The 14,445-nt window shown below is 41.9% G+C and overlaps 1 protein-coding gene across 5 annotated transcripts in view; it reads left to right on the top strand.

Annotated features, from left to right (window-relative positions):
- Positions 1–14,445, top strand: part of Grip1 (glutamate receptor interacting protein 1) — a 386,557-nt gene that overhangs the window by 249,041 nt on the left and 123,071 nt on the right. For all 5 annotated transcript variants that reach the window (XM_052165139.1, XM_052165137.1, XM_052165136.1 and 2 more), the window contains 2 exons: positions 4,412–4,487; positions 6,597–6,742. In XM_052165139.1, coding sequence (XP_052021099.1) covers positions 4,412–4,487; positions 6,597–6,742 — 222 coding nt within the window. The remainder of the gene's footprint in view (positions 1–4,411; positions 4,488–6,596; positions 6,743–14,445) is intronic.

The following is a 14,445-nucleotide window of genomic DNA, read 5'->3' as shown; positions in this document are numbered from 1 at the left end:
TCACGTTAGTATCAAACACTAAAATAGCTGTGTCCACTTAGACAAGCTTTTCTCTTTAGCTGATCTCTGAATGTTCGATTCTCATCTGGACCAGTCATTTAGCAAACCCATCCCTCAATGGCATATTTACTAAGCACAAAGCCACACGTCAGTATAGCAGCAGTAAGTGCTGTGGCGTCATAAGACAATGACCCCACCTCAAGGAATTAAGTTCAATGAACTTAAGACACAAGTTGATAACTTCTGCCAACTGAGCAAAGTGGAAGATAAACTAGGAATTCATTGTGTGTGCTAGTTCAGCGGTTATGACATTATTCTGGTTATGAAATTTCTCTGGCCAAAACCTATATTTCAGACTCTTTGGGCTCCAAGGTCAGGTTACTAAACACAACCATTCCTAAATTTCTTTTAAAAATAATTAGATAAACATAGTAAAAACTCTCCCTATAAGATATTTAGGCTGAAATATGATATATGCAAATTATCTTTGGCAGTTTAAGCATAAGGGAAGTGCTTTTGATACACATGCAAAAATTCTAGTTGTTGAAAAATGGCATTGAAGACTACTCCTGCTGTACATATTCATAACTAGTTACTACATGGTTAATCAATAACAAATCAAACTGCTAATACAAGACTTAAGTCAATAACAATGTCTCATTGCAAAATAAAGCAACTAGATGCAACTGAATTCCACACCTATCTCCAGGCAAGCGATGGTGTAATCTTATCAAAATATGCCTTTAACAGTTTTCAGGAATTTCAAAATTCTATAAGGCTGAAATACTAGCTGATACTCAGGAGGCACATCATATAGGAAAGAAGGAGTGAAGGCTTCATTCAGTGTTCTTCTGTTACATTTGTATGATTACAGGTGCTATTCTGTTTTAAAGTCTCCATAGGAAGAACCAGTTTTAGCCGGCGACTGCCACATTTGTACAAACTTTAGGAATTGCCTTGATTCACTGCTTTGGCATAAAGGTTTGCAGTTTTGCCTAATTTTACATCTTTAAATCAGTTCCAGGCCCACCTCTAGAATATTTCTCTGCTCTTCTCAACCCATCCGTTAAGGGTCAGTGGCTAATCTGGGTGAGCAGTATGACAGGTAAATAGTCGCACATCTGATATTTTTGACATAGCTGCAATTGTTAGCTCCATTTGGGTCAGTAGGAATACTGATACATCATGAAGGAAGTGGATATTGCAGACTGAAAGGGTACGTTCAGTGCTGGACAGTTTCTTGCTCCCCTGTTCTCATGGGACTCTGTAACCATGGATGGGACTCTGTTTCTGATGCTTGGGAAAAAAATCTTGGTTCCAGAAAGACTAGAAAATTCTTCCCATGGAATAGAGTGGAACCTCCGTGTCCCACTTTGGAGAGTTCATCCTTGGGATGAAAGAACCGTCTCTGAGGATCTGAGTAAGCATGTTGGCTTCATGGGTACCGGTGCTTGCCACAGATCCTCATGACCTGACTTTGATCCCTGGAGCCCCTGGAACATGGTATAAAGGAAGAATTGACTCTTGTAAGTTATCCTCTGACCTAGCCACTCATGTACAAACTAAAATAACTTGAAGATTTAAGGTAATTTAAAGAACAAAATCTGTTCTTAAAGAGGACCATGTCATGTCACCAAGCCTGCTTTTTACAGTGGACAAGGAAACTTAGACATTCCTGAGTTGAAAGCCGTGAAGAGGTCTGCCTGTTATGACACAGTGTTGTTATTTCCATGTTTTCTCTGCTGTGATCCTAGCATTGACTTGCTTTTCTGGGGCTAAATATTGAACCTGAGGTCTCATGCATGCTAAGCTCCCCTACCCTGAGCTCCGTTAACAGCCCAGACACTAAAGCGTCTCAAAGGATACTAAGGTGTTTCATTATAACCAGGAAGCATTGAGGGTCTGAGTTGCCTATTTTACATTGTGTCTCCAAACTCCTAAAACCTAAGTGAATGACAAACTTAGTGAATTATTTCAATGATGATGCAATGTCAGCTATCAAGGAGTTTGGAACACAAGAAGCATGCATTTAGTGTTTCATGTTTAAATTTGGATCCAAGAAAATCATGGATTTCCTGCATCCTTTTTGAAATCAGTTTTAGCACAGAAAAACAAATGTACCTTTTAGGAATGTTTTGTAGAAAAACAAACAAAAACAACCAAAATGTTTCTTAATCTTTCCTTGAGCCAAGTTCCTTTCATTCGCTCTCCTGTGCTAAGTTTGGGACATTACAGTCTGTTATACCACACCCTCATTGAAAAGGGATGATGAAGGTCTTTATCAGGTCCTGAGAGATTAGAGACTGCCCATGTAATCTCCCAGGATGACAACACATAAGGAGTTCAGGTCACATGAAGCAAAGAATAGGAAATATTCAGCCTTAGATAGAGAAGCCCAGTGAGCTAGAACCGCCATTTTCAGCTTTGGGAAAAATGTGTTTGGAGAAAAACAGATATAATATTTTTACGTGTTAAAAGTCTAGTCTATGTAACAAGTGTGACTTGGATGACATCAACTGACTATTAGGAAGAATGGTGTAAACTCTGTCTTGTCCAGATGTGGAGTGGGCTGCCTCAGACCTTGTAAGGGCTCCGTTACTGGTGACCCTGAGCACAGGCTGGGGAGCACAGGTGAAGGAAGTTGTATAAACTGGTCCTGGGTCAAAAAAGAAAATTTCCAATGGATTACCTTCTATCCTGAGCTCTACGCTACAGTTCTACAGATGCCTCTACAGACATTTTCCTTATGCAAAATTTAAATTCCCATTTGCAAATCAGTAGGGGAAGATAGGTTAAATGTGCTCCTAATATGTTGAACACTATAATTTCGATAGTGCCATTTGTAAGCCACTTAGGTTTGTTCTAGGTAGGATCATACTCTCTAGCCAAGGCAAGCCTGGAACTTGCTACAACGCCTATAGACCAGGCTGATTCCATACTTAGGAGGAGTCCTCCTGCTTTAGCCTCCCAAGTGCTGGAATTTTAAGTGTGTACCACCACACTCTTTTCTTTTCATCTTTCCTTTCTTCCTTCCTTTCCTCCTTCCTTCCTTTTCTCCTTCCTTCCTTTCCCCCTTCCTTCCTTCCTTCCCTCCTTCCTTTTTTCCTTTCCTCCCTCCTTCCTTTCCTCCTTCCTTCCTTTTCTCCTTCCTTTCCCCCTTCCTTCCTTCCCTCCTTTCTTTCTTCCTTTCCTCCCTCCTTCCTTTCCTCCCTCCTTCCTTTCCTCCTTTCTTCCTTTTCTCCTTCATTCCTTTCCTCCCTCCTTCCTTCTTTCCTTCCTTTCCTCCTTCCTTCCTTTCCTCCTTCCTTCCTTTCCTCCTTCCTTCCTTTCCCCTTCCTTCCTTTCCTCCTTCTTTCTTCCTTTCCTTCTTCCTTTCTTCCTTCCTTTCCTCCTTTCTTCCTTTTCTCTTTCCTTCCTTTCTCCCTTCCTTCCTTCCTTCCCTCCTTCCTTTCTTCCTTTCCTCCCTCCTTCCTTTCCTCCTTCCTTCCTTTTCTCCTTCATTCCTTTCCTCCCTCCTTCCCTTTCCTTCCTTTCCTTCTTCCTTCCTTTCCTCCTTCCTTCCTTTCCTCCTTCCTTTCCTTCTTTCTTTCCTCCTTCCTTTCCTCCTTCCTTTCCTCCTTTCTTCCTTTTCTCCTTCATTCCTTTCCTCCCTCCTTCCTTCTTTCCTTCCTTTCCTCCTTCCTTCCTTTCCTCCTTCCTTCCTTTCCTCCTTCCTTCCTTTCCCCTTCCTTCCTTTCCTCCTTCTTTCTTCCTTTCCTTCTTCCTTTCTTCCTTCCTTTCCTCCTTTCTTCCTTTTCTCTTTCCTTCCTTTCTCCCTTCCTTCCTTCCTTCCTTCCCTCCTTCCTTTCTTCCTTTCCTCCCTCCTTCCTTTCCTCCTTCCTTCCTTTCCTCCTTCCTTTCCTTCTTTCTTTCCTCCTTCCTTTCCTCCTTCCTTTCCTACTTCCTTCCTTTCCTCCTTCTTTCCTTTCCTCCTTCCTTCCCAACTTGGCCCTTTTCCTGAGTCTCTTCTAACACGTGTGTTCAGAGACCTGCTTCCTCATGTATATCATGGTCCAAGCTCAGCATAAGATGCTCATGCCTGTCCATTGTTTATGACGGGCAGACATTCTCATGGGACCAGTAGTTTTAATTAGCAAATCCCACGCCATTCCCCATTGCCAAATGTCTTATACCACCCTGATAACTGCTTATATTTATTGGGAGGTGGAGAGGCAGTGACTTCAGAAACAACCTACCTGAAATAAATATGCCTTTTAACGGTTTTACATTCCAGAGAGAAAGCTGCGTGTTCTCCTCCCTGTATCCACAAATACACTGCAATGTCTTAGCTGGCGCTTTAGAAGTGATTCTTTTAAAAAGAAGCAAGAGCGGTTTTAAGCAGCCTTCCATTGTTCTGTTTTGTTTCAACTAGGGGGAGCGCATGATGATAGAAACAAGTCCCGTCCGGTTGTGATAACCTGCGTCCGTCCTGGAGGGCCTGCTGACAGGTAAACTCAATCTTTCTGTGTCATTATGCAAAATCCATAGAAGACAGCTAGGGATTCTGAAAGAGAAAATGACTACTCTGCCTCATAGTAGCAGCTAGATATCGAGTATAGATGTGAGAATATAAAAGCTCAAAGAATCGGAGCCGTGGACACAGAGTAAAAATAAGAGTTTGCCTCCAGCAAGTGCTTGGTTCTGAGTTCAGTTCCCTCCACTGTAGATACAGACCACACCCGCTGCCTCTCAGGTCTGGGTGGCCTGACTCTGCAGAAGCATTTATGGAAGTACTAGACTCTTTGAAGGCAGATCCTTGACCTGAGTCCTTCAGTGCTGCTATGGGCCCATCTTGGGAAGACTCCATGGTACCATGACTCTGACCATCACCATCAACCGTGGGCCGTGGTACCACCTCATGACGATGACCCTGCATGTCACATGCAGGGGGGTGACATTTAGTCAGATGGAAGAAATTGTGTCAATCTCTAGAGATTTCTCTTCCTTGAAAAATTAGTATGGGAATGGGACGTTCTCACAGGAGTTTCCTCATAAGCCTTGCTGGGTCACAGGTAAACTCGCAATCTAGTTGTCACTCAGGATGTTTGAGCCTGTGTTGTTGTCTGATGGCAAAGGCGGCTCCAGAATAATGGAGGAAAGGTTCTTCCACAGATCCTGTTAAAGGGTAGGAAGGAGGCACACCAGTCGCTTCTGCCTATCCATTTAGAATCAAGATAGGGTTGTTTTTGGTTTTGTTTTGTTTTTTAACCTTTTATGAAAGAAACCATCACAACAAATACTATTTATGAAGCATTCTCTATGTTACAGAAAGTACACCACACTTTTGGTTAATATAGTCTTATTTTAGACTTACAACCACCCTGTAAATGAGGCATGTTAATTTTTTTACAGCCCAACCAAACAAAGGCATAGTCAGACTTTAAGTTAAGACAGGCATTAAAGAGGACTCGACTACATGCTCTGGTTTTTCCTCCAGAACTCATGCTGGGAGCTCACTTTTAGGGAGGATGATATTTTTAGGGAAGGATGATTTCTATATAGAATAAGAAAACGAGATGTTGGGTTATCGCCTGCGCTAGTATCCACTTGCTTTTTGCAGAGGCAAACACACAATATGCGCCTCGGAGAGACCCACCCCTTCCCTTCCCTCACTTCTCTTAGGGACTGCTCTTTCTAAAGAAAATAAATATACACGCATTCCTCATTAATCTTTATGGTTAGGGTTAACAAGAATGTCAGGAGCAGCGTACACATTATTGCCAAATGAAATTAGAATCCAGAGACACCTGAGCGCTAAATATGAAACTTTGGCCATGCGTCTAGAATTATCTAAGTGAAAGATGTTTATCTTAGGTGCCATTTCTAGTCTCCCAAGTGCCACATTTGTCAGACCTCTTTTTGAGTGTTTCATCTCGGGCCCTTCCTTCCTACAAGCAGAGCTGGTGACCTGGAAGTTATTTTGACCCTGCCTCTGTGATGTCACTAATGTCTTTGATCGATTGTCACTTCCTCGTGCCCTAAGGCTGTGGTCACAGCAGGGAGAATATTGTTTGCCTGCTTCGGCCCAGGCATGTGAGGCTGGACTGGCATGATGATTGGCAAATGTCCTCATAACTCAGTGGGGAAATTCACAGACTGGGAAACTTCTCCCCAGCACTCTGTCTTCCACGCAGGTTCACTGCTGATAAATGGAATGAAATTAAAAGGCTTCTCCGTTCAACCTAACTTTGGGAAAAATAGGAGACTGCTATTTCCCAGGCTCTAATAAATCAATTTTAGACTTTCAAGAGAAAGCCTACAAGAGGGGGAAATGGGCCTCACTTCCTTTCGTCCGCCAAGAGTTAACTGTGGGTGACCAGGTTATTGGCTAATAGGTAGTTATTTTCTCATTACTGGTTTTCGTATTACAGCAATTTTCTCTGTGTGTGTGTGTGGGGGGGGCTACCTCTTTCCACTCTTGCTGTCATTCCCGATGCCTGAAGAGAGTGCAGCGATGGCAGAGGGTGCATGAAAGCAGGACCCTGGCTAAGTGACTGTTAAAGCGGAGTCCCATTATGCTGAATTAATCAAGACCCGTTGCTTTATGCTGTCTCTAGAGAGGGCACCATCAAACCTGGAGACAGGCTGCTCAGCGTGGATGGAATTCGGCTTCTGGGAACCACCCATGCTGAGGCCATGAGCATTCTTAAACAGTGCGGACAAGAAGCCACGCTGCTGATAGAATACGATGTCTCCGTGATGGGTACGTGTGAAGCCCCAAGCATGTGATTTCTAATTCTCTAGTCTATGCCAGCTGTCCATTCATGGGAAGCCACCTAGGGTTGGGTATGAATGTCTGTGAGCTCATAGCAGCTGGGATGACATGGGCACACATTTTACTCTGAGTTAGGAAGAAGCAAGTGGTGCTTTTCAGTGGCACACGATTCTCGCGTCCACAGTTTCAATAATAAAGCCCCGTTCTATCAGTGTTTGGCCTAGCCGTCCGCTCTCCCGTACACACTGTGCGTTTGCACCAAACTAGTTTTACCTTCTGGATTCAGAAAGCATGAGTTCTGGATTTCCGATTTTCATTTCGCTGCAAGAGATCCCTGGCAGGCACAAGTCTTGGAGAAGTGAGGTGACAGAAAAAGAAGCCAGACTGGGTTTCTTTTCAAAGGTTCTTAAGGGCTTGGCTTGGAATAAATGCTGATGATAACATAAATCACTGTGTCGGAATATGGTTTGCTCTCTACACTCATGGAGGAGACGAGAATGCATCCATGAGGCAGAACAATAACATTTCTCCAGTAGGGCTTGTATGCTCATCATATATACACCCATCCATTCTCCTGCAAACAGCGTAATTTCATTCTTCTTTATGGCTGAAGAAAACTCTGTGTGTGTGTGTGTGTGTGTGTGTGTGTGTGTTAAAGTGGAAGCAATCCTACCAGGGAAAGGAAGAGGAAGAAGAGGATGATCCGGATGGTCTGGGGGAACCAAGATGGGGTATGGGCTGATCATAGTCAAAGTACTTGATATTCTTGAATGGCAGTGTCTTTCCGGTGAGTATACACCACCAAGCTTCTATTTCTCCAGACAGATTCTATCGAGTAGATACAGAGATGAAGAGTTTCTAATCTGTGATGTAATTAGATGTAAAGCATTTTATGTCCCATGAAAGCCTATGGGGGTTTCTTTGCTTCCCTCCGGTACCCAGTGTCCCCTTCCCCACATTCTCCCCAGAGCGTGTGCTCTGGGATCTCATTGTACCTTTAGCACATACTTCTTAGATGGATAATTGTGAGGCACCATTTCACTTGCCAACAAAAGATGACTATGACTTTATTTTTCCCACACCCATTAGTGCATCAATATATTTAGTAAGTGCAAACATGTGTTATTCTAAATATTTACAAGGTAAATATCCCTCCATTCTAACGTGGTTAAGATGTATTATCAAATGATTAAGAGAAGTCTAAGAACCTGACTCTTAGAGACGTAATACAATAACAGGGAAAGCGTGAGACTGAAGAAGACATTTTTCTTTAAAGGGGGTGAGGGGGGGGCTCTAACACTAGTGAATACAGAGACTTTGGATACATTTGGTTTGAATTCTGGAGTCTTTTGACCTTAGACAAATTATTTCATCTCTCCAAGCTGGCTGGTCTAGGAAGCCGTGTCTAAAATAGGGATAACAGGGAAACTGGTTCTTCAAAGTACTGGTGTATTAAATAGACAAATGTGTGCAGAGCACTCGCCATAACCAAATTGTTAATATTATTAGGAAATGAACATTGATTATTTCCATGCTCTGTGTCTCTAAAACAAACCCCAGGTCTCCCGTTGCCCTCAATTAAGATTTGGTGTTCGCTTTAGTCTGTGAAAACACTTCATCCTTTCTCAAAGGGAGAGTTTAAAAGTGAGGCAACCTGGATTGTTTTATTTTCAGAAAGTGCTTATTTTCATTTCACATGCTTTTGCTCACAATGTTTTGAAAATATTTTTCTGAGAATCCAAATTCACTTTGATATTTGAATCTTGGGTGGAGTGGCACAGAGTTAGCTCATGGATGTCATTCTGGGCCTGGTGAAGAGCTCTTCTCCTCTTTCAGATGACCCCAGTTCCATTCCCAACACACACACTGCAGCTCCCAACCCTCTGTAACTCCAGTTCCAGGGATCCAGTACTATATTCTGACCTCTGAGGGCACTGTACACATATGGTGCCCTTGTGTGCGTGGCTGGCAAAACATCCACACACACAAAATAAAAGCAGCTGTTTTATTTAAAACAATATAATTCTGAACATCAGTGTTTAGGTTAGTTTTACAGAGTCAAAGGGTATAAAGATTTTACCAAATCTGTTTCAACTTGGAACTTGCCTTAGTTTTGTTTTATTTTGTTTTGTTTTTAAATAGTTCCTGGTTCTCTAATAGTTGATTCTTTTACAATTTCCTTCACCAGGAAAAACATAGAGAACAGCCCTTAAACAGAACTCTTGTTAGCTGGGTTAAACAAAGCTTGCTATTGTATGATTTAAAGCTTTTCCTACTGTGTAGTTGATGTCTCTAGTGAGCTGGTTGATCTGTTTAGAATACAACCAACAAAGCATTGTAGTCAATAATAAGGATGGAAAGTTAACCAATGTTCCAGTGGTCCTGACCTTTCTTCTTTCTAAACCGATTCTTACAAAAACAAGCTAAGGCCCTGGTCAAGCCCACCTTCTTATTGATCCAATGCATTTAGACTACTCATTCTTGTTCTCATTTTATGAATGAGAAGGGAATACAGTGTAGCACCTTCTGGATGCACCTTTGAAGGAGTGTTTACATTTGTCTCCACTATCTGTGTATGTGTTCGTTATGATACAAAGTTTCACAGACCCATGGAAGCACTAAGCAGATCTTGCTTTATTCCAGTTACACTGCGTTGGGAGCTGCCAGACATACTCAGACGGCACGAAATGATAACTCTAGGTTGCTCATAGATTAGCTGTCCTTATGACCAATCATTATTAAGTGGGTGTTTGTAGAATGTTCCAAAACATCAATAGATGCTTTGTGTTCAAAATGAAGTTATTTTGTGATTTGTGATTTTTGTCTTACACTGCAGTGTAACATCCCCAAACTTTCTATCTTAGTACTTTGTAAACTATCCACAGGAGTTTTCTGAATCCTGCAAGTCTTTAACTCTCCCTTTAGATATCATTTTATAAGTTCACCTTCAAACTATTTAATTTTCCAAACTATTTAATTTCCCATCTGTCTATACCACTATGCAAAACTATGGATAACGAGAAAAGAAATTAATGTTTCATTCCAAATACCCCAGGGTATTACATCTTTGCAGTTATTTATCTCTGCTTAAATAGAGATAGATTTGAATAGATGCAAGTCTTTTATTTAAAAAAAAATGAATTTGCCTGCGCAAAGCATAGGTTTACCAACATTGTATTTGAGTTTTCAAAATATCAGAATCGGGATATAAAACCTTGTGCCTATGAACTCTCAGCTACAAGTCCTACGTGGGGACAACTGCCACTGTTTGTATGTCTGTACTGATGTCCTCCATTAAATCGAAGCTGAGAACTGCAGGGTGCTTCCAGCAGTAGTCACAGTGTGCCACGCGGTAGTGAGGCCATCACTGACCGATCTCTCTCTCTCTCTCTCTCTCTCTCTCTCTCTCTCTCTCTCTGTGTGTGTGTGTGTGTGTGTGTGTGTGTGTGTGTGTATCTCTGTCTCTCTGTCTTAGGAAACAACATAAACAGAAGCCAAGAGTATCCTATGTAAAAGACACACATGATTTTTAAGTGCCAACAGTGTCTTCTTTAGGATGCTATGTAGTTATATTGCCTTATACAATTTCTATCTAAAACTTAACTCTTATTAAATACTATTACTCCCACTACCTCATTAACTCATGAATGTTCAGACAAGACAAGAATGCTGTGTGCAGGCCTTCCTGATTTCTTCTTCTACTTAGAGAAGCTTTCCTGCTTCTAAGGACTCACTTGTTTGCATTCAGCCACTAAGACTCTTTGCTACACTAGCCTGTCTGTTTTCCAGCTGCACTCCCCAAGTCACTTGCTGTTTAAGTCCCTCCTGGGCTATTTTTACTCCATCAGTCTATCCTCAGGGTGCACTTCTCTCAGCCATGTGTTCCTGGACCATCCTGTCCAATGGTGACCATCACCATCTCCTCCTCCTCCTTCTCATCATCATCATCATCCCTTCTTCCTCCTCTTCCTCTCCCTCTTCCTCCTCCTATTCCCCTCTTCCTTCTCTTCTTCCTTTTCTTCCTCTTCTTTTTCCTCCTCTTCCCCCTCTTCCTTCTCCTCCTCCTCTTCCTCCTTCTCCTTTCTCTCTCTCTCTCCCTCCCTCCTCCCCCTTTCCCTCCTCCCTCTCTCTACTTGTAGTCACATGGTCCCAACCTGCAACCCCCAGTAGCCAAAGTACATTTGCCCCAGTAATTGGCTGTCAGCTACTTTTATTTAAACAGTCAGAGAAGACAGGTGAACAAAGTCTACACAGTACCATTTGGTGTTCATGAGAAGGTGATCCTCAGGACTGCAACCAGACCTTGGGGGGGGCAGTATTTATCGTTTATATACCAGACCCACCCCAATAAATGTGTCTTTTCTAAAGCTTATCTGTATATGGCATATGACATAATGAAATCATGGAAATACTACAACACATTCACTAAGTCTGGGAACTGGGTCTGGAAATCCTTGGTATGTGAGTTAATAGACGCTACCCACCACAATTAGGATTAAGAGCAAACTAGAAAAGAAAAGAAATACAGCAGCAAAACATTTAGAGGTGAGCAGCTAGATGCCAGACTAAGTCCAGTGCCTAGCAACATACTCAGTACCAAGTAAGCTCACTGTCACATTTAGCAAATGAATCCGTGAGTATGTGGCTCTTGAAGTTTTCTTTTACCTTTATAGCTTGCTATTGTTGCATTCTATGTCACATTTCTGTAAATATTTTAAGCAAACTGATATAGTATCTTGAAACCGTATACATAATGTATGAGATTTGTCTAGAATCGGGAACATCAATTTATTTATTTTTTTTTTTTTTACTTCTGTGTAATATCTGATTGATGGAAGGTGACCTTCTGAAGGGCTGTGTGGAAACCAGCTTTGAGGTTTGAACTAAGCTGGCTGGATGAGAGCATGATGAATTCCTTCACTGTCTACAGATAACAATGGTGGCGGTTCCCATCCCCCCCCCAATGCGTTAGTTACAAACTACACAGCAAAAAACAACTTTTAAAATGGAGTGCTAATTTTGGTTCAGAGTAGAGGTCTGGGGGAGTTGTAAGCCCACTGTGGCTGGGAAAGCAAGGGAACAGGACTAGCTCCCAGAGGCAACTGCTCCCAGCTCCATGGATTATGAAGCAGAGAACAGGAAATGCTTTGTTTCCTGTTTGTCTCTTTTCATTAAGTCCCCAAAGGGAGGAATGGTACCTCCTTCATTCAAAGCTGAATCTTATACCCTTAGCCGGTCCTCTGTAGAATCATCCTCCCAAACATTTCAATAGGTGCTTCACTAATGCTCCAGACATTTCTTAATCTAATCAAGTCCGCTGTCAAAATTCTCCATCATAGTCATTTAGAGATGCAATCAATTGTCCAGCCAGGAGACCAAAGAAGGGTCCATCGGTGATTCCCCTTAGACCCTTTTTGTCTGATCAATTCTGAAAATGGAACCATTTTATCATCTTGTTGCAGTAAGTCAATGTTTCACTCTTCCGTCTGTGCTGTGTACAACAGAATGACCCCTCTTCACCCCTCTGAAAGAGGAAGTACACTATTGTAAGGCATGGACATGCAACATGAATGCATTCTGTGGTCTTTACAATGTTCTTGAAAAGGTGGGGTTATCTTATGACACTCAGAAGCAAAGGCTTTTGCTTTAAAGTAAACCGAAATATCTGGCTCATCTTAATAGTTAATTACTGGGCTAGCCTTCCTCTGTGCAACCACTGGCTTGAGTTGAATCTCACATTGCTTTTTTGCAAGGAAGATGTTAGCTATGTCTTCTTTCCTTTCTTGTTTGTTTTGTTGTTTGTTTGTTTTGTTGTTTGTTTGTTTGTTTTGTTACAGGGTCTCTTTATCTTTCCTTTGCTGTCCTGAAATTTGCTCTGTAGACCAGGCTGGCCATTAACTGCCTGCCTCTGCCTCCCAAGTGCTGGGATTAAAGATGTGCATGGCTACCACCCGACAGTCAATTAATTCCCTTACACCATAGCCTTTCTTCGGTGAATCCCACCATCACCTGTTCCCCCAGCCCTATGGGTTGGTATTACTTTTTTGTTTTAGCCAACCTGGCTCCCAGACAATCTGGGGAGTCTTTCAGAAGCAAGGCCTTCACTGCAAGTAGCCGTTCCAAACAGTGGACTTTCTTCTCTTTACAACTTCCTGTTTCTAAAAGCACGTGGGTAAGGGCTTTGAGGGAATGTGAAGACTTGGGGGCAGAGTGTCAGAAATAAATACCACACTTTCTGTACCTTCTGAGCACTAGAGTGGTCTCCACCCTCAGTCCTGTGGGTGAGGGGAACCCACCCTGTTCCCAGCCTCTGCTCCCTCGTGCTGGTTACATTTCCCTGGGCTTGCAGAGAGCTGTGTTTCTCAAAGCCTCATTCATATGCATTAGTTCTTTCTTGGCTTCTGGAGCTGTAAAGTAATTTGGTTAGCCTGACTCTACCTCAAAAGGGATACAGTTTTATATACCAGAGTGATACTAACGTAAGTGTACAAAACACTCTAGAGTGTCATTCACCAGTTCCTCCTAGAAGCTTAGATAATAAGTGTTGAGGATATCAAGGATATCAAAATAAGCATGCCACAGATAATTCAGCATATAAATTTTCCCTAAAGGCACAAGGGCTTATATTTTAAGTGATACTCTTTGCAAGAGGATCACAAAGATCTCTACAGTTTTTAAACACTGTTCCATAATTATTGTTCTACTGCCCAACATCTTTGAATTTAAATATTCAAAAGCCTATTTGCACTCCCTTTTAAACTGCTGAAGCTATAAACCCCAACTAAAAATGCTATGCATAAAAATATTTGAAAATAACTACTCACATTTGTTTAAACCAATTTAAATATAACCTCACTATCTGTAAGACAGTTGGCTATTGGTCATTCATTACCTCAGACTCAGCAGTGCCACAGACAGTTGTGAATGTCCCAGAGACTGCATCTCAGCATCTCTGGGCCCTGCAGTCAGCATGGTGCCACTGTCTGTAAGAATTTTGATCTTGGCTTTCTGATACCTTTACTAAATTAATCAAAACTTGGCCAAGACTCTTTCCATTTCGGATTGTACACGATGCTTCTAACATTTAATATGTCCTTTCAGGGGAAATTAGCCCTTTAATTTTTACATAGCTTAGAGAGATAAAAAGCCAACAGGTCTGTCAGGGGTGATTTCTCTTTGAGTGATAAGTTTCTCTGTGGTCATGTATATGTATTAGCAAGTCCAGAGTGACTTTTCCTTCTGAAAGACGAGATGGAGACAAGCTTGGTTCTTAATCATAAGGTCAGTCTGGGTCAATATTTCATAGTCTGCCATCAAAGCACCAATCTAGATTATTCCCTTCATGGTGGTAGACTCATTGTGTCAACTCTTATGTAACCCAAGCTCCAAACCTTCTTTCACTGGGAAAAATACTGGCTTGTAGGCTTTTCCCTAATATACTGTTGTGCATTAGGATGAACTGTAACCTCCAGGGAGGCAGAAGGCTACAAGACTGCCTACTGTCAGGCATGAGTGTCTTCTCTGTGGATTCCAAGCACTTCAGCTTCCTTTGATAAACAAATATTTGCCTCAATGTCTACCACAAGTAAAAGGATTCTATTTTAATTAATTCTATCTTGCTAGTGGCTGTTCAAATTCCCCATTAATACCATCAACGTCACTACCAACATAATAAATGCCAGGAGTACTTG

This window comes from Apodemus sylvaticus, chromosome 20 (genome assembly GCF_947179515.1).
Source record: "Apodemus sylvaticus chromosome 20, mApoSyl1.1, whole genome shotgun sequence".
Lineage (NCBI taxonomy): Eukaryota > Metazoa > Chordata > Mammalia > Rodentia > Muridae > Apodemus > Apodemus sylvaticus.
This window is presented reverse-complemented; position numbering and strand designations above follow the sequence as displayed.